Raw genomic sequence first — 23,656 nt, 5'->3', positions numbered from 1 at the left:
TGTGGCTCTCTGTGCGATTCTGCTATCTCCACAGGTGCAGAAGCAAAATCGCGCTGGTCCTGCAAGCACTCACAAGCCGCGGTGGCAAGCCCAATTTAGCGTTCCGTCTAGAGCCCAACCCTGATTCTATTCCGCTGTCTCTTTGATATTATTGTCAGGATTCTGTCTAACCATTGTCTAACCATTCTGTCTAATGTGTGTTAATGTATATAGCTTTAACTGAGCCATGTCTGATTGGCTAATGGTGTTGTAGACTGCCATAAGACGGAGCTAGAGATCATAACTTATTCCCTCTGTCTCTCTCTGTTACTCTCTGTTATTCTTACTGTTAGTTTGCTCTGCATTCTCTCTGCATTATGTGTGTTGTAGTTATGTGTTATAACTAAACTGTGTTTAGGCTTGATATCTTTGTTTACTGTTTATGACAAAGACAACTGGCAAGAAGATTTTGTACTTTGATATTATTTGGATTGTTATTCTGACTATTATGTGTATGACTTGGACTGTTTAATGGAATTTGCTATTTCTCAAAGTAAACTTTAACTTATGTTAGTGTATCTGTGTGTGTCTGAATAATTACTCAAAATTACTCTCAGTAAATGTTTCTATGTTCACAACCTTGGTAAAGAAGGAATACTCTGCGCATACATTAACATTAGTGTAACCCTTCTTCTGCAGCAAATTGTCCTACAGCAGGTTGATCATGGCAGGTGGGCCGTGGAAAATTGTCACAGACCCTCCCTCAAGCTCAGCATAGTCATTTCTTATGAAATGACCGTATATGGGAAATTCCTATACAATTATGTATATGGGAAATGTGACAGTGACTAATAAAACATTCATCAATCTCTACTGACCTAACTTTCCAGGTTTGAAGCCAAAGAGACCTTCAAATCTGTGCAATTACAGCTGTGATTTAATTAACGTAGTTCATTAGAGGGGAAAAACATTAAAATGCATTACTAAGAATAAGATCTTTTGTTGAGTTTATTCCACATTGCAGTCAGTTTAGCTTTATAGAACATCTCCTATCAGGCCTCTGAGGGGGGGGCTTTATTTTCAGTGGGAGGTAAAGAGAGGGACACAGAAAATGAGGCCTATCAATATCTTAGTGTGCTTGGGAGGATATGATGTTGTTTGTTACATCGGCTTATTGCAAAAAATCTGTACTTATATTTCCTTGATTTTCCATTTATGTACACATCCTTGTATGCATTTAACTGGTGAAATGTAACTTTCTATTTGGCAAGGATGGCAAGACCTAATTACCCAAACTGTCACTCTCCCTACATAGTGGATGAAGAGAGTCATCCTTGAATAATAAAACAATTTTTGCCAAAGCAGAATGTCAGGGATTTTGGGTACAACTCCAAGAATTCCTCATTCAGTGCAAACTGTTTTCATCATGCATCACTTCTTAATCAGGCTTTGTTGAATAAACCACTGCTGCACAGTTCACATGACACATTTAGGCACAAACAAGCAAACCCCTTTAAGGTCAGCAGGTTATTTGCAAAAATACCCCTATGGCAGAGGTGGGCTGCTAAGGTGGAACGATGACATGTCCTCGCTCCTGTGGCTCTGAATGCTAGCGGAGTCCGGTGCAATTCTGCTACTGCACCTGGGCAGGTAGCAAAATCGCACACGAACACGCAGGTGCGCCCTTGTTTGTGCCTAAATGTGTCATGTGAAGAGCCACGGAGGCGAGCACATGTCACCGTTCCATCTTAGCAGCCCACCTGTGCCCTATGGCAGCATTTCTCAACCAATTTTAATATGTGTGGCCTCCAGCTCTCAGAATTTACACATCTTGAAGTTGTCTAGATTGGGAAGCACTGCTCTATGGCTCTCAGATTTCAGAAGTAATAGGGCACTCCAGAATATGCCCATAGCTTCTTTAGGCAAGGAACCTTATATTGTATTTCCAGTACCTGGAGGAGGAGTGGCAAAAATGGGGGTGGAGTTAAAAGAGGGATCATCTATATAGCTACAAGTCCAACCTCCCTTGAATGCCATTGACCTGTCTTTAACTCCAAACAGGTGCTAACTATAAGATTTGGGTGTATAGGCAGGATTAGCAATAAATCAGTTTAATTGAATTTTCACATGTGAATCTGATCTTTCCCACCAGGCAGTATCCTACTGAAAGGTCCATTCCCAGGATCTGTTCACCACATTACACCATCAATTTTGCCTTTCACTTATTTATTTATTTGTTTGTTTGTGTTTGTTTGTTTGTTGTTTGTCCAATACACAATACATATTGAAGAAAATAGACATGTAGTAACATATATAAAGAAAAAGATAGAAGAAAAGATATAAAAATAGAGGAGAAGATATATGAAAGGAAGAAAAGATATATGAGATAAAGGAGAGACAATTGGACAGGGGACAAAAGGCACACTGGTGCACTTATGTATGCCCCTTACTGACCTCTTAGGAACCTGGAGAGGTCAAACGTGGATAGTCTAAGGGAAAAATGTTGGGGGTTAGGGGTTGACACTACTGAGTCCGGTAATGAGTTCCACGCTTCAACAATTCGATTGCTAAAGTCATTTTTTTACAGTCACATTTGGAGTGGTTAATATTAAGTTTGAATCTGTTGCGTGCACTTGTGTTGTTGCGGTTGAAGCTGAAGTAGTCATTGACAGGCAGGACATTGCAGCATATGATCTTGTGGGCAATACTTAGATCGTGTTTTAGGCATTGTAGTTCTAAGCTTTCTAGACCCAGTATTGTTAGTCTATTTTCGTAGAGTATTATGTTTCGAGTGGAGGAGTGAAGGGCTCTTCTGGTGAAGTATCTTTGGATATTTTGGAGGGTGTTGAAGTCCGACATGCGATATGGATTCCAGACAAATGAACTGTATTCAAGGATGGGTCTGGCAAACATTTTGTAGGCTCTTGTGAGTAGTGTGAGATTGCCAGAACAGAAGCTGTGTAGGATCAGGTTAACAACTCTAGAAGCGTTTTTGGCTATATTGTTGCAGTGGGCTTTGGCACTTAGGTCATTTGATATTAGAATTCCAAGGTCTTTTACTGAGTGGGGGTTGGCTGTGAGATTTTGTTTATTCAGTTTAAATTTGAGGTTCGGGTTCTTTTTGCCGATGTGGAGGGTAGAGTATTTGTTGGTTGATATTTGAAGTTGCCAGGTGTTAGACTAATCTGAGACAAAATCAAGGTCTTTTTGGAGAGTAGATGTGTTGTCCGTGGTGTTGGAAAGTTTTACATTGCTGGCGAAAAGAACACAGTTGCTCGTGATGTGATCACAGAGGTCGTTGATGTAGAGAATGAAGAGAGTAGGACCGAGTACGCTGCCCTGGGGAATGCCACTTTTGACAGCGATGGGGGTGGAAATGGCACTTCCAATTTTGACAACTTGTTGCCTGTTTGACAGGAATGCAGTAATACAGCTGTGGAGGAATCCTGAGATGCCATAGGATTTGAGTTTTAGGAGTAGTTTGTCATGGACCACTGGGTCAAAGGCTTTGCAAAAGTCAATATAAATTGCATCAATGGATTTTCCTTGATCTAGCTGGGTAGTCCATGTGTTTTTGCAGTGAAGTAGTTGTAGGTTGCAGGATAATTTCTTTCTGAATCCAAATTGTTTGTTAGAGAGTAGGTTATTATATTCTAAGTAAAGGGTGATAGATTGATTTATAATTGATTCCATGATTTTACATGAGACGCAGCATAGTGATATTGGTCTGTAGTTGTCAATGAGAGAAGGGTCTCCTTTTTTGAAGATGGGGATGACTACTGCTTTTGATCATAGTTTGGGGAGTGTGCTGGTCCTGAAGGATTTTTGGAAGATAATGCTTAGAGGTTCAGCTATAGCAGAAGAGAGCTTTTTTAGGAAGTATGCACAAAGACCGTCTGGTCCGACTGATAGGGAAGGTTTGAGGTCACGGATTGCTTTTTCAACGCGGTCTACAGTGAAGTCTATTTGGGTTAGGTTGTTGAGAGAGTTTGAGGTGACATTGACACAATTATAGTAGGACTCCTTTGGCAAGATTTGCCCAATGTACTGGACAAGATTAAAATGAGTTACTGTTATATGTAGTTTAGCATGTAAGGGAAATCAAGCCAATATTTAACTATATAAGGTAAACTTTGCTACTAAGTTATATTGCAATATGGCTTCATTTGTTTTGGACATGACATGTTGTATAAACCCAGCAGTTATAGCTTTACTATTTATTTATTTGTTTGTTTGTTTGTTTGTTTGTTTGTTTGAAAAATATATTGGTGCCTACTTGCACATGGAGACAGCTTAGTAAATAATAATAATAATAATAATAATAATAATAATAATAATAATAAAAATAATAATAATAATAAAATAATCCTCAAACCCTGGTGGTAACACACATTCATAACATCCATTTGACGGGCTCCATCCCTCTCTGGGTTCCCCAAGCCCATTGAGAGAACCATGTCTTTAGGGCTGTCTGAAAGACTGTTAGAGTGGGGCCAGTCTAATTTCTGGAGAATTTATGTTCCAGAAGCCACCACGGAGAAGGCCCTTCTTCAGGGTCCCACGAAATGTATCTCCTTAGAGACGGGCCCGCAAGGTTCCTTGCCTCCCCACTCTAGTGGGTTGGGTAGATGTGACATGCAGGTTGTACATATTTGTTAAAAGTGAACTTTGTTAAAAGTGTGACCTTTAATTTAGAATCTCCTGCCCATCGATTTCAGAATTCTAGTATTAGAGAGAGTGGAGAAAATAAAGCAACAATTATTTTCCTGTACAGCAATTCCCCTTTCCCAAGGTTCTTGAGGCATGCCGCGATTCAGTTTCCACAATCCCCACCCAAGATGGTCAATACAGCTGCCATCCCTCACATGTGAAAAGCATCAGTCTGCAGAAATCCCTACAGCCATTTATTTGGCCATCAAACTAGTTCTAACCTGTCCGGGCTTCGTGCTCTGGGAAGTCCTGAGCAAGATACCAGGGTCTTTCAAGACTGAAGGATGCCAATGCAAATTGAGTACTTACTGGGCAGCCTAGAAAGCCAGATTAGGTCCTGCAAGAGATTTGCAATCAGTATTTTTGTTGTTTGATGCCTACTTCTGGAGCATTTGATTGATCTTCAAAAAGAAATGTCTCCAAGTTTTATTAGGACAATGCAACCTCACCACTGAGAATTTAATCTTTCCTTTGGGAGATTGGCACAAAACCCTGGAGGAGATGGTAGGTATTACAAACAATAGAAGGCTGTGTGTGTTTGTGTGTGAGAGAGACATAAATTGGTTCACCCAGCATGCTCACTCCTAGTTTGACTTATTCTAATTGCCTGGTTTCATACAACACGCAGGAGATCACAATGTAATCACTCACAGTACAGTTTAGGTATTGTATGAACTGAAGCAGTGACTTTATAAGTCAAGAAAAGTGGAACAGTCATATAATCAATCATGCTTCTGTAGTTTCACATATCATGCTAATCCAAAATCCGAGAAACCAATACAGGGCTTAGCACAGTGCCCTAAGTGTACTTCAAAGTGTAGGGGACATTTTCTTTTAATGCATTTTTACAGAAAATACTACTTCCAAATTAAGTTCCAGTTACCCATTCCACATTCTGCAGAAGCCTCGATTCCTGGACATTTGCCAGAATATAATTTTCCTTATTCTCCATGGCTTGGCTGAGTGGAAATCCTGAAAGATATAATTTAATTCTTGTGGCACATGGCAAAACTGTGTCTCTTAATTTTTCTGTTGCAGAACACCTTTCAATGGAATAGATTTGGTCCTCATTTTAATACCAAAGTGCACTGGGTTGTGACAAGCAACAAAGATGAATAGGACCTAAAGCCTAAAACATATGAAAAAGAGTGGCAAGAATTGGGTATATCTAGTTGAGTGAAAAGAAGGACCAGAGGTGACATGACAGCAATGTTCCAATGTCTGGAACGAAGAAGGTGGGGTCTCAACATATTTCCAAAGGACCAGAAGGCAGGACAAGAGGCAATGGATTACTACGAGGGTTATCTGGAAAGTAAGGTTGCAAGGTACGTAGCTCTCGCAGGGAATGTTTGCGGGGGAAGTTGGTAATACTATCGTGTAGCGGGAAGCTAGCGAAAGAGAACAAGCAGTGCCAGTGATCAGTAGATCATCAACTAGCATTGTGGTGAAAGTTAGAGATGAGCGTCCTCATTCTGTTTCCCTTCAAGTGGGAAGTGCGCGCTGTAATATGCTACCTGAATGCTAAAGGTATGCACCCTGCTGCAATGGGTGCCCAAGATTTGTGTGCGATGGGTGCCCAAGATTTTTCTCGTTGATTGCTGAGTTTTGAATTTTGGGGCTGAAGGAGAATGGATATGGTGCCACTACACTGATTGACATTTGCTCTCTGGAGTATGGTGAAAAGCCCAAGTTTCATCTCCTGTCACTATACAGTTGAGAAAAGCCTTGCTTTCAATCTCTAAATGGTCAAGAAATTCTCGGGCGGCATTGACTATGTTGATTTTGTGCACTTCAATAAGCTTCTTGGGCAACCATCGCAGCAGTGTTCATGCCCTTAGCATTCAGGTACTGTATTACAGCACGCACTTCTCACTTGGAGGGAAACAGAATAAGGACGTTCATCTCTAACCTTCACCACACCAGTTGATGATCTACTGACCACTAGCATTGCTTGTTCGCTTACACTGACTTCCCAATACAAAATAGTAATACCAATTTCTCCGGCGAATATTCCGCACAAGGGCTACGTAACCTTACTTTCTGGATACCCCTCTTAATCAAAGAGAGATCCAACTTGCAACAAAGAAGAAATTTCCTAGCAATGAGAACAATTACCAGTATAATAGCTTACCTTCAGAGGTTGTGGGTGCTCCACCAATGGGGGCTTTTAAGAAGAGACTGGACAGCCACTTGTCCGGAATTGTGTAGGGTTTCCTGCTTGACCAGGGGGTTAGATTAAAAGACCTCCAAGGTCCCTTCCAATACAATTATTCTCATTCAGTTAAGAGCTAACCACAAACAGCCTTTCAAAATCCTCTCTCAAATTTGTGGGAATCATTTTTTTTTTCTAAAAGAAAAGAAAATTCCAATGTTTTGAATGTGAACCACCAAGGAGGCTAAAGACCACAGGGGAAAAAATTATTCAAGGCAAAACAAGATTTTCATAACCCTTTTGGCACCTTTTTTTTGGCAACACATTTGAAAGAACCTCACCTCCCTTTTATTGGAAAGAATGTTTGGATGCAAGCACTCCTAGAGAAGCAAAGAATATTTGTACAGGGGAATGAATGGTTCACTCCAGCCTTAATTTATTGCTGCTGTTTAATGGATTAGATATTGAAAGGTATTTCCATACCAGCAGGTGCTACAGAATTCTTTCAATTTCTTCTGAGTAATGGTTTATTTATTTATATTATGGGGGGGGGGAGCCAGAGGTGATTGTGGGACAATTCAGTAGACTAAAGAGATTACAATATCTGAGTATCCCTCTCTAAAATGTTTTGAATGAGGCAACACCACAAAAGCTCTGCCAGGAAACACTCTTTGTAATCAGGATCATATGAAAGCATTAAAAAGAAATAGCTCAAGGGGACATTTCCCTCCACAATCCAGAGGCAATTAGTACCACTAATTGCTTTACATCCTGATTGCTCTGGATAGGTGATGCTGCAACTAGCCCAGATCAATGGTTGTGCTGGGTGGAGAATACAAGAGATTTACTGCCAAATATCGCTAGTATTCAGGTGCCAAAAATGACTGCCTTTGCATATACCAGTGGTCACCAACCGGTGGTCCATGGACCACTGGTGCTCTGTGAGAAAATTTATTTGCATTTTTTATATTGCACTAAAACTATGCCCCCTGGGCCGAATATATGCAACAAATGTTTGTGTTGCTGCAGAGAGTCTCCCTCTTCAGGATCTTTTTGTGCAGGTCAGAGGGGGACAGAAATTCTGACTTGGGGTCTGCTTCAGCCTCCTGGTGCAGGAATTTGGGCGAAGGTTGGAGGGAAGCACTGCTGGTGGCGAAGAATCAGAGGACCTTGTTCTAATGGGATTGCATCATGGTCTGGAACTGGCTGACCACTTCAGCCCACTGAGCCTCCAGGTGCCAGCACCTGGCCTTGCAGTCCCACATGGCTTCCCTCTGCCTGGAAATCCTATGTCCATAGTTCTCAGTGAGATGCTTCTGTTGAGCTTCCTTCTCAGACAGATCCAATTTGAACCGAGCTAGCTGTTTTGCCAACTCTTTCTCATGGTGACTGCTTAGCTTGAACAACTGCTTCCTGTTTATTTATTATATTTATTTATTATTTGTATTTATATATATTTATATACTCCAAAAGGACTCAGGGCGGATAATAATTGTCATAAATATGAAAACAATAAAATACAACAATAGCAACAACACAAAAATATATAATACCCTAAAAAACCATGCATACATATAGTCATTCCTAATTCCAGGCCTGCCAGAAAAGCCAAGTGTTAGTGGCTTTTTGGAAGACTGGTAGGGTGGAGATTGTATGGATCTCTGGAGCAGGGGTCCCCAAACATTTTACACAGGGGGCCAGTTCACTGTCCCTCGGACTGTTGGAGGGCCGGACTATAAAAAAACCCTATGAACAAATCCCTATGCACACTGCACAAACCTTATTTTAAAGTTTAAAAAAATGGAAATGTACTATTTGGGGGTGGGGGGGAAGAAGTCTGAAATTCATATATGTTTATGTTTCGTTTTTAATTTTCTTTTGTTAACATCTGATTGGCTACACAAGGTTTTCTTGGCTTATGGAAAAATGTATAAAGAAAGAAGGAAGCACTTTGGCATAATGGTTAATAAGTTAGAAATATAATTGGTTGTTGTACTTTTTTGAGGAGGGAATTTAAGTAAAAGAAAATGAATGTAACTGGATGACAAATTTTTTTAAAAAACTTTTGCAACTTTTTTGATGATTGATATTAGTTACTAACAAAATACCGCATTTTATTCATGGAAAATTAGATGTGCTCCTGTCACTCACCCGCGGGCTGGATAAATGGCCTCAGTGGGCCGCATGTGGCCCACGGGCCATAGTTTGGGGACCGCTGCTCTGGAGGCAGTCGATTCCAAAGGGTCGGAGTCATCACAGAGAAGGCTCTTCTCCGAAGTCCGACCAGCCAAAATTGCTTGGCAGATGGGACCCAGAGAAGGCCAACTCTGTGGCCCTTACTGTCGCAGCAAGGTGTGAGGCAGGAGACGGTTCTGTAAATAGTCTGGCTGTAAGCCATACTATACTGTTGGGGCTCTAAGGAGCCCAGGTGGGCAAGTGAGAAGTGGGTGGGAGAGGAGGGGCGAGTAAAGGCCAGCGAGGCACCCCTTGATGTGAGTGACATTGAGTTGGCCACAGCCACCCAGGCTCATGACCACCTAGCCAAAGCTACCCAGCCAGTCATTAGGGAGCAGATTGTATTAGGGGTCCATGGGATTTAACATTATGAATTTAGTGGTCCCTGGGGTCATCAAGACCCCTGGCATGTACTATATTAACTATGGATTACATGTAGTCCTCGATCTATGATCATTCATTTAGCAACCATTCAAAGGTAAGATGACACTGGAAAAAGCAACTTGTGACTGGTCCTTGTACTTATGACCATTGTAGCATCCTCATCTTCACTTGATTGCGATTTGAGCATCTGGCAGCCAGCAGCATCCCAGGGTTATGTGATCACTGCTTGCGACCTTCCCAGCCAGCTTCCAACAAGCCAAGGGAAGCCAGATCTGCTTAACAACCAACTTATTCACTTACCACCCATGGCCAAAAAGGTCATTGAATTAGGCACAACTCACTTAACCACTGCATTGGTTAAATTCTGTTTTCAAATGTGGTTGCACATTGAAGGCTATCTGTAGGTTCATGAAACGCACAAAGCCATATGAGGCTGGATTTCACCTGCAAGCAGGCATTAAATTCAGTTTTTTAAAAAATGGCTAAGACACTGAGCAATGAGCAAGAACTTGCTTGCACCCAACAGGTGGATGCCTAGAGACAGAAGATCAAATCCAAGAGATGAACATCAGTTTCAACAATGCAGAAAAAAGGTTCATGTCTGCTCTGGGATTCAGGTAAACCATCTGATGAAGATCTCCAAAGCAACTGATGTCAGCTGTTTGGGCAAATTAGGATCCTGTGCAGTGGTTCACCTGCCCTATGTGTCAGGGATCTCCAATCTTAGCAACTTTAAGACTTTTGGTCTTCAACTCTCAGAATTCCTCAGCTTGAAGTCCACAAGTCTTAAAGTTATCAAGGATGGAGACTCCTGCTATGGGTGACCACCTAGAGTTGACTATTCTAGGAAGAACCTGACTTTCCTGCAAGAGGTCTCACATCATCAAAATGAGCAAGGTCAGAGCAATCATGGCTGCTTCAGAAACAGATAGGCACACACTCTTCCAAAAAGGATGCAAATAATAATTATTTTTTACATTTGGCAGGAATGACAATGAAACACAAGTTTTCAAGCCTATCTCTATGAATTGTGCTAGATTTTGAGCTGCTGCAATTGCTGAAAATATCTACAGGTTTCTAATGATCTTCAATACAAATTATTTATTCCTGTTTCTGGCCTTTCCTTCTGAAGTGGATTTCACTTGATTATATTATAATTAGAGTTGGAAGGAATCTTGTAGGTCATCTAATCTAACCCCTCCACTCTAGCAGGAGTCCCTACACCATTTCGTACAAATGACAGTCCAATCTCTTTTTGAAAGTCTCAAGTGATGAAGTTTCCACAACTTCCGAGGGCAAGCTATTCCACTGGTTGATTGATCTCACCATCAGAAAGTTCCTCCTTATTTCCAGGTTGAATTTCTCCTTTGTCAGTTTCCATCCATTATTCCTTGTCTGGCCTTCTGGCGCTTTGGAAAACAATCTGACCTCCTTCCTCTCTGTGGCAGACCCTATTGGAACACTGTTATCATATCATCCCTGTTCCTTCTATTCGTTAGACTGGCCATGCTGAGTTCCTGCAACCTCTCTTCATGTCCTCTAATCATCCTGGTTGCTCTAAACCAGATTAGTTCTGGTTTATCTTATTGTATAAAGCCAACCAGACTGCTTTGTTGCTCTATGAAATGTGCAGTAAATAGTACTTCTGACTCATTGAACAAATTGCAGTTAGGTAAAATTAGAATTTCAGACATGGTGTGACCCAGATCCTGGCTTTTCTTTTTTCCTAGTTCTGATCATTTATATCTGTTGAACTGGCTATGTTATTTTTGAAAAGAAAAGAAGGCAGCAGAAGCAACATAGCTGGGAGATGTCATGCTATAACCTTGCTCTGGTGCTAATGAAATCAGCCACTCTGGACTCACAAGATGCTCTCCCGGGGCAGCGGGTGATGTAAGCCAGCACTGGGCTAATTGCTTGTTTAGCAGAGCCTAGAAGCAGGACTGCAAATCTCTCCTCCTCCACCTCCTCCTCCTTCTTCTTGCCGCAGGACCGATTCCTATCATTTCCCAGCCAGGATTAAGGGTAGCTGGGGAGGTGGTGGCTCTTGAAGCCAACCCTTTAGAGGGCATATATTGAAGAAGACCCCTTTTCCTGAATATTCACTCAATTGCCTGAAAGAGGCAACACAGAGGTTGCATTGGTTTGGATCTGCCACAGGGAAGTGACAGCTACTCTGGCCGAGTGAGTTAAGTATCTGAAAAGGAACACCCTTGAAAGGATTGTATGGCTGAAGACCCTGAACCCTGAAATTGAGACCAATCCTGCCCAGACTGGGACATGTAAAGCTCAGACAGCAATGCCTTGGAGCAGGGGTCTCCAACCTTGGCAACTTTAAGACTTGTGGATTTCAATTCCTAGAAGTCCGAAGTTGAAGTCCACAAATCTTAGAGTCGCCAAGATTGGAGAATATACATAGTGCTTATTCTCTACTAACCCTAAAATATAGTGAACATTTTGCTTTCCCTACCAACCAGCACGTCTCTTTCAAGAGTGCAACAGTCCAGCAAGCTCTGGAGAGGTGACAGCTCAACCTGTTGGATTCTTGCCATTTATGTAACCGTTTACAGACCTTAAAAGCTCTGCCAGAGAAAGAAGGTGCCAGTTAGAGGGCAGAATCCTTCCAGCATTCATTCTTGGCTCTTTCTTCTAACTTTTCTTTCCTTCCTCCTTCCAGTTTTGGTTTTAAGAGCTCAGCAACAGGGCAAAAAAAAATTCAGCTTGCCACCAGTTAGCCCTGGTCACATATCCCCAAAGGGACTGCCATAGCCTTATTACAGCTAATTGGAAGGTAACATGTTAACCTTTGACTGGCCAAGCTTTGGCAAAAGAGCCCCACTTTTAATTTTTCCATGACAACCCAGGCCTGTTGGATGCTACACCCTCCCTTGGACAAAGGGAGCTGGCCTCAGTCTGGTAACACATTTCCCAGAAAACACCCTGGTCGCATTCGCTCAACATGTTTAACCAAGTTAGTTGGAAACTTAGCAATTGCATTTGTGCATCAGGCTACATAAAAAGACCTTTGATTTGATTTAGTTTTAGGCATTGATACATTGATACATTTAGGCATTGATAAATTGATACATCCCTTGCCTGGTTCCACATATTTTGCGAGGCAAGGGACGGATTCCTGTTACCAGCTGCTACCAGTGCGCTGTGCATGCAGCTTGGGTTTTCTTGTGTGTGCGTGTGCACACTACGTGCATGCATCCCCAGCATGATTTTGCTTCTGTGCATGCGCACAAAGCAAAAATGTGCTGAAATCTTGTGAGGGGATGCAGGCATGCCTGAGATTTTGGTGATTTTTTGCTTCTGCACATGCAGGGAAGCAAAAAAACTGCCAAAATATTGAGTGTGCAAGTGTCCCCTCTTGAGATTTTGCTTTTGCGCATGCGCTTGAAGGAAAACATACAAAGAAATTAAAGAAAAAAGATGGCAGTGACCAATAGTCTGGCATCAGAGCGGTCACGTGCAAATTGCATAATCTGATGGCCGCTACCAGTGCTCCGTTGCTTACCGCACTGGTAGCAATCCATCCCTGGGTGAGGCCATATAAATGGATTAATTCAGGAATTGAGATGAGTGCATCAAGTGAACACTGCCCTTCTGCAGCCCATTTGCGATAAGGGGTTTGCTTCTGAGTGGCATTCAAATGTGTGAAATTCAAAAAAAATTCTTACCGGTACTGTGGGTGTGATTTATTATTATTATTATTATTAATAGAGTTGAAAGGGACCGTTAGGTCATCGAGTCCAACCCCCTGCCTGAGCAGGAAACCCTACAGCACCCCAGCCAAATGGAAGTCCAATCTCCTCTTGAAGGTGTCAAGAGTTGGGGAGTTCACCACCTCCCCTGGCAGGCAGTTCCATTGGTTGATCGCTCTGACCGTCAGGAAGTTCTTCCTTATTTCCAGGTTGAATCTCTCCTTGGTCAGCTTCCAACCATTGTTCCTCGTCCGGCCCTCTGGTGCCCTGGGGAATAAAGAGACCCCCTCCTCACCGTGGCAACCCCTCAAGTATCTGTAAACTGCTATCATGTCCCCTCTAGACCTTCTTTTTTCTAGGCTGTCCATGCCCAGTTCTCTCGATCTCTCTTCGTAAGTCTTGGTTTCGAGTCCCCTAATCATTTTGGTTGCTCTTTTTTGCACCTTCTCCAGAGTTTCGATGTCTTTTTTGTAGTGAGGTGACCAAAATTGGATGCAGTACTCCAGGTGGGGTCTGACCAGGGCATAGTAGAGTGGTATTAGTACTTCCCTGGTCTTGGAGCGTATTCCTCTGTTGATGCAGCTTAGGATTGAGTTGGCTTTTTTGGCTGCTGCTGCACATTGCTGACTCGTTTAGTTGATTGTCCACCAAGACTCCAAGATCTCTTTCGCAGTCACTACTGCTGAGTGGGGTATCTCCCAGGCTGTATGTATGTCTAGGGTTCTTTTTGCCAAGGTGGAGGACTCTGCATTTGTCGGTGTTGAACCTCATTTTGTTGGTATGGGCCCACTGTGATAGTCTGTCTAGGTCTTCTTGTACTCTGAGCCTGTCCTCAAGGGTGTTGGCTACCCCCGCCAGCTTGGTGTCATCTGCAAATTTTATTAGTTCCCCTTTTATTCCCTCGTCCAGGTTGTTGATGAAGATGTTAAAGAGTACAGGACCCAGGACAGAGCCCTGTGGTACTCCACTGTCTACTTTTTTCCATGTGGATTTGGTGCCGTTGAGGACAACTCGTTGGGTGCGGTTGGTCAGCCAACTGTTTATCCATCTACATGTGTAGTAATCTACTCCATTTTTTTCTAGTTTGTGGATTAGGAGATTGTGGTCGACTTTATCGAAAGCCTTACTGAAGTCCAAGTATATGAGGTCCACTGAGTTGCGTTGGTCAACTGACTTGGTTATGGTGTTGAAAAATGATATGAGATTGGTTTGGCATGATTTGTTTCTGATGAATCCGTGCTGGCTATTGGATATGATCTTGTTTGTTTCTAGGAAGTGGGTAAGTTGTTTTTTGATTATTTTCTCCAGTATTTTTCCAGGTATAGAGGTCAGACTGATTGGTCTGTAGTTACCTGGGTCGGTCTTTTTGCCTTTTTTGTGGATGGGGACTATGTCAGCTTGCTTCCAGTCTTCCGGTAGGTCTCCAGTGATCCAGGATATTTGGTAGATGAGGAGGAGTGGTTCCGCTATGGTGTCTGCCAATTCTTTTAGGACTTTGGGGTGAAGTCCGTCTGGCCCTGGTGATTTGTATTCGTTGAGTTCCCTCAGGTAGTCCCTCACTGTGCTTTTATCTATGTTGAGTTTGGTTCTGGGGCAGTTTGTTGCAGTTAAATTGCAGATTGGTTGGAGGGAGGTTCCCTTTTGTGTGAAGACTAATGCAAAGTAGCCGTTGAGTAGCTGTGCTTGGTCATTGCTGTCTGTGATTTCTCTACCCTCTTCGTTTTTTAGTGTGATGATTGTTTCTTTGATTTTCTTCTTATTGTTGATGTGTTGGAAGAATCTTTTTTTGTTGTCTTTGACTTCCGCTGCAAGGTGTTGTTCATATTGTGCCTTTGCTGGTTTTATTTTTTGTTTGCAGGAACTGGCTGTTTGCTGATACAGTGATCTCTCGGTTAGCGCGGGGGTTACGTTCCAAGACCTTCCGCGCTAACCGATTTCCGCGTTATAGTGGATGCGGAAGTAAAAACCACCATCTGCGCATGTGCGCCATTTTTTTCATGGCCGCACATGCACAGATGGTGGAGTTTGCGTGTGGGCGGCGGGGAAGACCAAGGGAAGATTCCTTCAGCCGCCCAACAGCTGATCTGCTCCGCAGCGCGGAAGCAGCGAGGAGCCGAAGATGGGGTAAAGGCAAAGGGGAAACCCCATCTTCGGCTCCTCGCTGCTGCCGCGCTGCGGAGCGGATCAGGTGTTGGGCGGCTGAAGGAACCTTCCCTTGGTCTTCCCGCCAAATCACTTGCCGCTTGCCGCTTGCCAGTCCACGTCCCCCTGGCTGAGCGGCCCCGCATGGCCCCAGCGCCGGACTCCGAACGCCGAAACCGGAAGGGGCGAGGTGGGGGAGAGTCTGACGGAATGCGACTGACGGAATGCTGAGCCTCCCGTTTTCTCTCCCCCCCCCCTCGCCCCTTCGCCTCCCTGTGTTCCTAGGAGAAGTGCTGGTGAGGAGCAGAAGGTCTGTCTTGCCTCAATCCCCAGCACTTCTCCTAGGAACACAGGGAGGCGAAGGGGCGAGGGGGGGGGGAGAGAAAACGGGAGGCTCAGCATTCCGTCAGTCGCAGCGCTGGCTGTCAACTTTTCTTTTTAGCACTGGGGAGGCAAGTCAGCTCCTGCCCAGTTTTAAAAAGAAAAGTTGACAGCCAGCGATTGTTCCGCTGCCGCCAGCATGGCCTGGCTGGCAGCGGAAGATGTAACGGAGCCCACGGGGGATTCGCCTTCCTCCCACCCGCAGCTGAGACTGATCGTGGGCTCCTTCGCAACCTCGGAGAGCTTCCAGGGCATGAAAGCTCACGAAAACCAGGAAGCTCTCCGAGGTTGCGAAGGAGCCCACGATCAGTCGGCTGCGGGCGGGAGGAAAGCGAATGCCACGGGGCTGGGCTCGGCTCCTCCCTCGGCTCCCCCCCTTACCAGCCCCGCCGCGGAAGGCTCCATTCTGTTCCCTGCCGGCCCGATTGAGCGGCCGGCGGTCTCCATTCAGGGAACAGACGTCCACCCCCTCCTCGGAGTCCCCGGCACCCAGCGTCCCCACGCCGCCTCCACCTCCCGGTAATGCGCCCGACCTCTGCCTCTCTCTTTCTCTCTCATATACCACGCCGGCAACAGGGAGAGAAAGAGAGAGAGAACTAGCGTGGACTTATTTTTTATTTTTTAATATTTTATTTTTTTTAATTAATATTTTTTGAAAAACCGCGTTGCAGCGTTTCGCGCTAATCGAGAACGCGCAAATCGAGGGATCACTGTATTCCGCTTTGGTTATGAGTCCTTCTTTCCATTGTTTGTACTTAGCTTTTTTTCCTTTTATGTCATCTGCGAGGGCTTTGTTTAGCCATTCAGGTTTAGTTTTGGTTTTCCCGTTTTTCCTTTTCATGGGGATTGCGTTGTTTTGGGCGTCTATGATGCTGTTTTTTAGGATCACCCAGGCTTCCTGAGTGGTTTTTCCTTCTAAGAGTTCGTTCCAGGGGCATTGTTCAAGGTTCACTCTGAGCTTGTTAAAGTCCGCTTTTCTGAAGTCTGGGACTGTAGTGGTGTTGAGTATAGTAGCTAGTGATTGCACTATGTTGAATTTGAGGATGACGTGGTCGCTCTCTCCCAGTTTCCCTTCTTCTTCTGTTCCCTCTATTGTTTCTTCCCTGTTTGTTAGTATTAGGTCTAATATAGCATTCCCTCTGGTTCCTGTTTCAACTTTTTGGGTTAGAAAGTTGTCAGCTAGACTGGAAAGAAATTTGGCAGACTTTCCGCTTGGTGCTGAGTTAGTTTTCCAGTTGATGTCTGGGTAGTTGAAGTCCCCCATTATTGTCGTGCTGTGTTTGTTGCATATGTCTGTTAGTTGGCATGTGAAGGGGTCGTCCATTGTGTCTGTTTGATTGGGTGGTCTGTAGTATACTCCACTTGGTGGGCGTGGCAGAAGGATAGTGCTAAATCACCATTACCTCCTACTCCAGGGGATGGATAGTGTAAAATCTCATTTCCCAACCCACTCTGGGGCCAGCCAAAAATGGTATTTGCCAGTTCTCCAAACTACTCAAAATTTCCGATACTGGTTCTCCAGAACCTGTAGCCAAGTTGTTTGAAAGACTCCCTCCCCAGTTACATCTACCAGAAAGGAAAGGCAGGATAGCTTACAGATATCATCTAACTAGTGAGAACAAGAAGAAAGGCCAGCTCTGTGGTGGCTCCCTTCCTCAAGAATATCATTCTCCCAAGAGATAAGAATGGTCCCTGCCTTGGTATTTTTCCAGAAAGCCCTGAATACATGGTTCTGCCAATGAGTCTGAGGACCCCAGGTTTACAGAAAGGCAATCAAGTGAGTGGTATGATTGTGCTTGCTGCCACCACAGTGGAAAAGAGGTAGGTTGTTTTTTATATTGTGAAATTCTAATAGTGTAAGCCAGAGGTTCCCAACCCCTGAGTCACACAGCCCAGTGCCAGGCTGCAGCTTGTTCAGACCTGGGCCATGGAAGTGATGGGTGAAGGTGCGAAATCAAGTGATGGATGAAAATGTAAAATGGGTGAAGATGCAAAATCACCCTTTCTCCTCCTCCCCTGCCCCCACTGCTGCTGCCAGCAATCTGCCAAGACAGAAAGGTTGGAGAGCACTGATATTAGTCACCCAGAATCACTTATGTGTGATTTGGCAGGTTCTTTAATACAGGATTGAAATCCAGGTAATGATTTGAAAAAGAATTTTTCTCCAGTGCAGATTTGAATCCTGCAAAGAGGTTTTCCAGTTCTCTAGATGGGATGCCACAGGGACAGTGGCATCCACTTACAGCAGTAATGGGTTGCAAATCCCATTGTTACCAGTTTGCGTGCATAAGCATCTGGGGCAGTTGGGAGGAACCTCCCCCCCCCCACACCAGTTCGTAGATACGGGCCATACTGGTAGCAACCCACCCACTGACTTACAGCCCTTTGTGTAAGTGACTGTTGGAAGTTAAAAGAGTGCCAAAAACAGTGACTTGCAACCATTTTTCACAATGGCAAGTGTTGCAGGATCCCCATGGCCATGTGATCAAAATTTGGATGCTTGACAACTGACTCAGGGTTGAACAGCAAGTGGAACGGCATGGAACACCATTCCACCGGCGGAAATGGACCTGCACACGCAGGTCCATCACTGCTGGGTGTGCACGTGAGTTTTGGCTTCTGCGCATGTGCAGAAGCTGAATCTCACTGCCCCAGCCAGCAGCAACAGTGCCCCCCATGGGCTCAGAGAGTGCAGCACTCATCCAGTGGGCATGAGGTGCCTCTGTCACTGCTGCTGCTGCTGGGGCTGGCCGGCAGCCGCGGGGCTGGGTCATGCAAGGCATAGTGGCGGCAGAGGTCAATCCCAGCCAGGAGCCGCTAGCAGGAGAAAATCCTCCAGGGTGGGCCTGGTGGATGGGCTCGGCTGGCAGCAACCACCTCTGCGAGCTTCTTCCCACACTGGCTTGGCCAGGAAATGCACCCGCCACCCCAGCTGTTCAAGCTGCCCTGCTCCCACTCTGGCTGTGGCAGGGTGGCTCAAGCAGGCAGGGCAGCAGGCATGTCTCCTGGCCGAGCAGCTTGGACAGGTAGACAATGTAGTGGATGGCCAGGTGCTACATCTGTGCCCCACCTGCTCAAGCCACCCCACTCCCACTCTGGCTGTGGTCGGGCGGCTCGAGCAGGTGGGGCGGCAGGCACGTCTTGGGGCCAAGCCAGCATGAGAAGCAGCTCGCAGAGGTGGCCGATATAGCAGATGGCCAAGAGACATGCCCGCTGCCCCACCTGCTCAAGCTGCCCTGCTCCCACTCTGGCTGCAGCAGGGCGGCTCAACCAGGCAGGGCAGCAGGCGTGTCTCCTGGCCGAGCAGCTCGGAGAGGTGGCCAATGTAGCGGATGGCCAGACGCCACGGCTGCTGCTCTGCCTGCTCAAGCCACCCCACTCTCACTCTGGCTGTGGTGGGGCAGCTCGAGTAGGGTGGGCATCAGGCACGTCTCCGGGCCGAGCCAGCACAAGAGGCAGCTCGGAGAGGTAGCCAATGTAGCAGATGGTCAGGAAACGTGCATGCTGCCCCACCTGCTCGAGCCACCCCTATAACACTCTAGCTGTGGGCGGGGCAGCTCAAGCAGGTGGGGCGCATCTCCTGGCCATCTGAGTGGGAACGGGGCAGCTCGAGCAGGCAGGTGGCTGGCAGCGACCATCTCTCTGAGCTGCTTCTTGCACTGGCTCAGCCAGGAGATGCCCCCGCCGCCCCACTTGCTCAAGCCACCCTGCTCGCACTCTGGCTACAGCAGGGCAGCTCAAGCAGGCAGGGTGGCAGGCACGTCTCCTGGCCAAACAGCTTGGAGAGGTGGCCAATGTAGCAGATGGCCAGGCCCCCTGGCTGCCGCCCCGCCTGCTCAAGCTGCCCCGCCTGCTCAAGCCGCCCCACTCCCACTCTGGCTGTGGTGGGGCAGCTCGAGCAGGGTGGGCGGCAGGCATGTCTCCGGGCCAAGTCAGCAGGAGAAGCAGCTTGTAAAGGTGGTCGATGTAGCAGATGGCAAGGAGAGGCGCCCGCTGCCCCATCTGCTTGAGCTGCCCCATCCCACTCTGGCTGTGGTGGGGCAGCTCAAGCAGGTGGGGCACGTCTCCTGGCCATCTGAGTGGGAACGGGGCGGCTTGAGCAGGCAGGGTGGCAGGCACATCTCCTGGCCGAGTCAGCTTGAGAAGCAGCTCGGAGAGGTGTTCGCCGCCAGCCGCCCTGCCTGAGTGTGATTGGGGTGGCTCGAGCAGGTGGGGCAGCAGGCCATCTGCTACATCGGCCACATCTACATCGGCCTGCATGCCTCCCACCTGCTCCTGGCCATCTGAGTGGGAGTGGGGCGGCTCGAGCAAGCGGGGCGGTGGGTGCATCTTCTGGCCGAATCAATGCAAGAAGCAGCTCAGAGAGGGGACCACTGCCAGCAGCACCCACCTCCCACCCCGCCTGCTCGAGCCACCCCACTCCCACTCTGGCTGCAGCAGGGCAGCTCAAGCAGGCAGTGTGTGTCTCCTGGCCATTTGAATGGGAGCGGGGTGGCTCGAGCAGGCGGGGTGGTGGGCACATCTCCCAGCCGAGCAGCTTGAGCAGTAGCACATAGAGATGGCCACTGCCAGCTGCGCCTTTTTTCCTGCTGGTGCCTCCGGGCTGGGACAGACAGCCACCGTGCCTTGCAGGACCCAGCCCCGCTGCCATCAGCTGGCCCCAGCAGCAGCAGAGGCACCCTGGTCAGTCCCGCCCAGGAGCAACCAGCGGGAAGAATTCCTCCAGGAAGCTCATGGGGAAGACTCTAGCAGGCAGATGAAGCGGGAGCAAGGCCGTCTCCCTGATGAGCTGCTCTCCTTCCTGGCGGATTTCTTCCTGCTGGTGATTCCTAGGCAGGACTGCTTCTGGCCACGATTCTGCACATGCGCAGGAAATTGAAGGGGCGTGCACATGCAGGCTCCCCCTGAGCATTCCAGTAGGGCCACAAATGGCTGTCATTTACTGAACTGACTCATATTTATGACAGTGTCCCTCGGGTCCTGTGATCACCTTTTGTGACCATCTGACACACCAAGTCAATGAGGAAGCCAGATTCACTTAACAATCGTGTTACTAATTTAATAACTAACTTAACAACTGTGGCAAAAAAGATCATAATGTATTTTTTCACATTATAAGATGTACTTTGGTTTTGGGAGAGGAAAGTAGGGGGAAAACGCAATCTACCAGGTATTCATCTGGCTAGCGTCCATAATCTGATCAGATTCAGCACATTACTTTATCACCTGGCTAGGGCTGGGGGGAAAATCATCTTTGGAGGGAGTAGGAATGCAAACAAGCCTGCAAAGACTTAGGACTGGAAAAAACTTTTTCTGAGTAGCAACGAAAAAATCCTTCCAGAAGATCATTAGTACCTCGTTAGGACTGAAAAAATCTTCTTTGGAGGGAGTAGGAATGAAAACAAGCCTGCAAAGACTTAAGGCTGGAAAAACAGAGGGAGTAGGAATGAAGAAATCCTGCAAGCCGGGAAAATCATTAGCATCTTGTTAGGGCTGGTTAAAAAAAAAGGTTGGAAAAAGCTACATTCTGAGTATAAGATGCACCCAAATTTTCAGCCACTTTTATGTGTGTGGGGGGGGAGGGGAAAGGTGCATTTTATACTCCGAAAAATATGGTAAGGAAAAAAATCAATTAACATCTTCTTCAGCCATGGAAATATTGGGGCTCAATTATGGTTGTAAATCAAGGAACTGGGAATTCATAACTGTTTCTCAGCTCATCTGGAAGTTGCCAGATAGGATAGCTCCATTCAATCCATGATTCAGCCAGTTTGTGATTAAAACACAATGCTAGAAACCAGAAAAACCAAGAGTTCTAGTCCTGCCTTAGACACAAAAGCTGGCTGGGAGACTTTGAGCCAATCACTAGGAGACAGTGAATTCTAGTCCTGCTTTAGAGTGAAAGCTGGTTGGGTGGTTTGGGGCCAGTCCCCGCCCCCCTCTCTCTAAGCCCAACCCACCTCACAGGGCTGTTGTAGAAAAATAAGAGGTAGGAGGATTAGATATGTTTGCCAACTTCAGTTATTTATTTAAAAAGAAAGAAAGATGAGATTAAAATAAATAAAAAGCCTTCTTTAGTCTTGGAAAAGTCTTAGAACTCCAGAATAGCTAATTAAGATTGGACTAAATTTAAATTGTGTTTAATTCAATACTTGCAACAGTCACCACAGGCCCCCACCTTCAAAATGTGAACTAAAGCATTTTTCAGGCACAGAAAAAATAGGGTGCATAGCTAAAAGTAGACAATATCCACACAACAGCTTTAACTTGGTTATTGAATTAAGCCATCTTGCACATTACATTGAGCCATAAACTATCCAAGGAAGCTGGGTTCACTCAACCGTTTAAGTCACCTGAAATCAAACCCTGGTAAACCTTAACCCAACTTAGTAGATGAATGCAATAAAAAGATTGGTAACTAGCTTGTAAAAACCGATCGACCTTATTTCACCTTAGCAAATTCCCAGCAAATTCAGGAGAGCCGTTCTTATAGTTATAGAAGAGTCCGCTTCAGGCAGAACCAGCAATTAAGGCCAATAGAATAAACGGGCGCTCCCAGTAACCACGACTGCAATTGCACTCGCTTCTTTCTGCTGCGAAAGTGGTAAAAACCCAGTCAAAAAAAAAAAAGAAGAGCGAGCGGAGTGCGATCGTCCAAGGAGCACACCTAGTTTTAATTCAGCCAATTGCAATTTTTTTAGGGTAGGTGCGAGGGACAGGGCCCTAAATGGACCCAGATGTGCAGCATTCACACAACCCGGTGAACTAAAGTACGATTGGAGGCTTCCCGATGGTTCAGCGCTTGGCGCAAATGAAATCCGAGAGTCACGGATCGCACGAGCCAGCGGGAAACGGGGAGAACGGAGCATAACGGAGGATCAACTCCGCCAGCCTTAACTGGCATTTAGCCGTCGGGAGGAGTCCTAGCGCATCACCCCACAGGCTAGCCTTGGCGCGCTGCTGACGAGGGGCTCGGAGGTCCCGAGAAAGCGCCGGGCTGGAGAGGGGCTCTAGCTCTTTCAGGGGATCCGGAAAGGCTTCCAAAAGAGCTGCTGCTTCTTCCCGGTTCCCGGCCAAGCTGGTGCCCTGAGATGCCCAGGCTGCGAACCGAGTAGCTGCCTTCCTGGAGAACGGCCGGAGCCGCTGACTCACCTCCCGCTGCTGGGCTTCCGCCGGCGGCAGCGGCGGCGCCGAGCTGCTCCCCGCGGCCTCCTGCATCCGCCCACCCAGCGCCCTGGCCAGCCACGGAGAAAGATGATGCCAGGCGCTCGGCTGTCAGCTTTAAGCGCGGGGGGTGAGGACCGGCTCTGGCCTCTCCCGCAGGCGGCCTAGCCTCAGCAGCCGGGGCGGCGGCCAGAGAAAAGCTGGACTGGAGAAGGGCTGGGCCACGCCGGGGAGGGGGGCGGCGGAGGCGGCCGCAGCGCCGATACCCACGCGCACCTGGGCTGGCGGGAGCCGCTGACGGAGCGCACCCAGTTGAAGGGCTTCTGCGCCGCGCCTTGGGGCAGATGCGAAGGCGAGGTTAACACCTCGCGCTGCGTTTATAGGATGCTGTATGAAGAGAGCTTGGCGGGCTGGTGATGCGCCCCCCCCTCCCCGATTCAGCCTAGCACGCCAACCCAGCGCCCCTTTCTTTTCTTCTTGGCGTAGGGAAGGTAGGCTTGTGTCTGGAGGTCAGAGATGCAAGCCTAATTAGCATCGCGAAGAACGGTTGCAGGAACTGGGCATGGGCAGTCTGGCGAAGAGGACCAGGGGAGACATGATAGCAGTCTTCCAATACTTGAGGGGCTACCACAGAGAGGAGGGGGTTAGTCTGTTTTCCAAGACGCCAGAGTACTGCATCCAGTTTTGGTCACCACACTACAAAAAGGACATTGAAACTCTGGACAAAGTGCAGTGGAGAGCAACCAGGATGATTATGGGACTACCACACTGTGGGTGTGGCTTATGCATTTTGTTTCAACAT

General features: G+C 46.6%; 1 protein-coding gene across 1 annotated transcript in view; it reads right to left on the bottom strand.

Annotated features, from left to right (window-relative positions):
- LOC139174264 (regulating synaptic membrane exocytosis protein 3-like) overlaps positions 1-22,986 on the bottom strand; it is a 163,626-nt gene extending 140,640 nt beyond the window's left edge. Inside the window, exon 1 of the mRNA XM_070764532.1 lies at positions 22,843-22,986. Within this exon, the coding sequence (XP_070620633.1) occupies positions 22,843-22,908 (66 nt within the window). The 5' untranslated portion in view covers positions 22,909-22,986. The remainder of the gene's footprint in view (positions 1-22,842) is intronic.
- Between the last annotated feature and the right edge of the window lie 670 nt (positions 22,987-23,656).

This window comes from Erythrolamprus reginae, chromosome 11 (genome assembly GCF_031021105.1).
Source record: "Erythrolamprus reginae isolate rEryReg1 chromosome 11, rEryReg1.hap1, whole genome shotgun sequence".
In the NCBI taxonomy this organism is placed as follows: domain Eukaryota; kingdom Metazoa; phylum Chordata; class Lepidosauria; order Squamata; family Dipsadidae; genus Erythrolamprus; species Erythrolamprus reginae.
The sequence above is the reverse complement of the archived record's forward strand: the minus strand, read 5'-3'. Positions and strand labels throughout refer to the sequence as shown.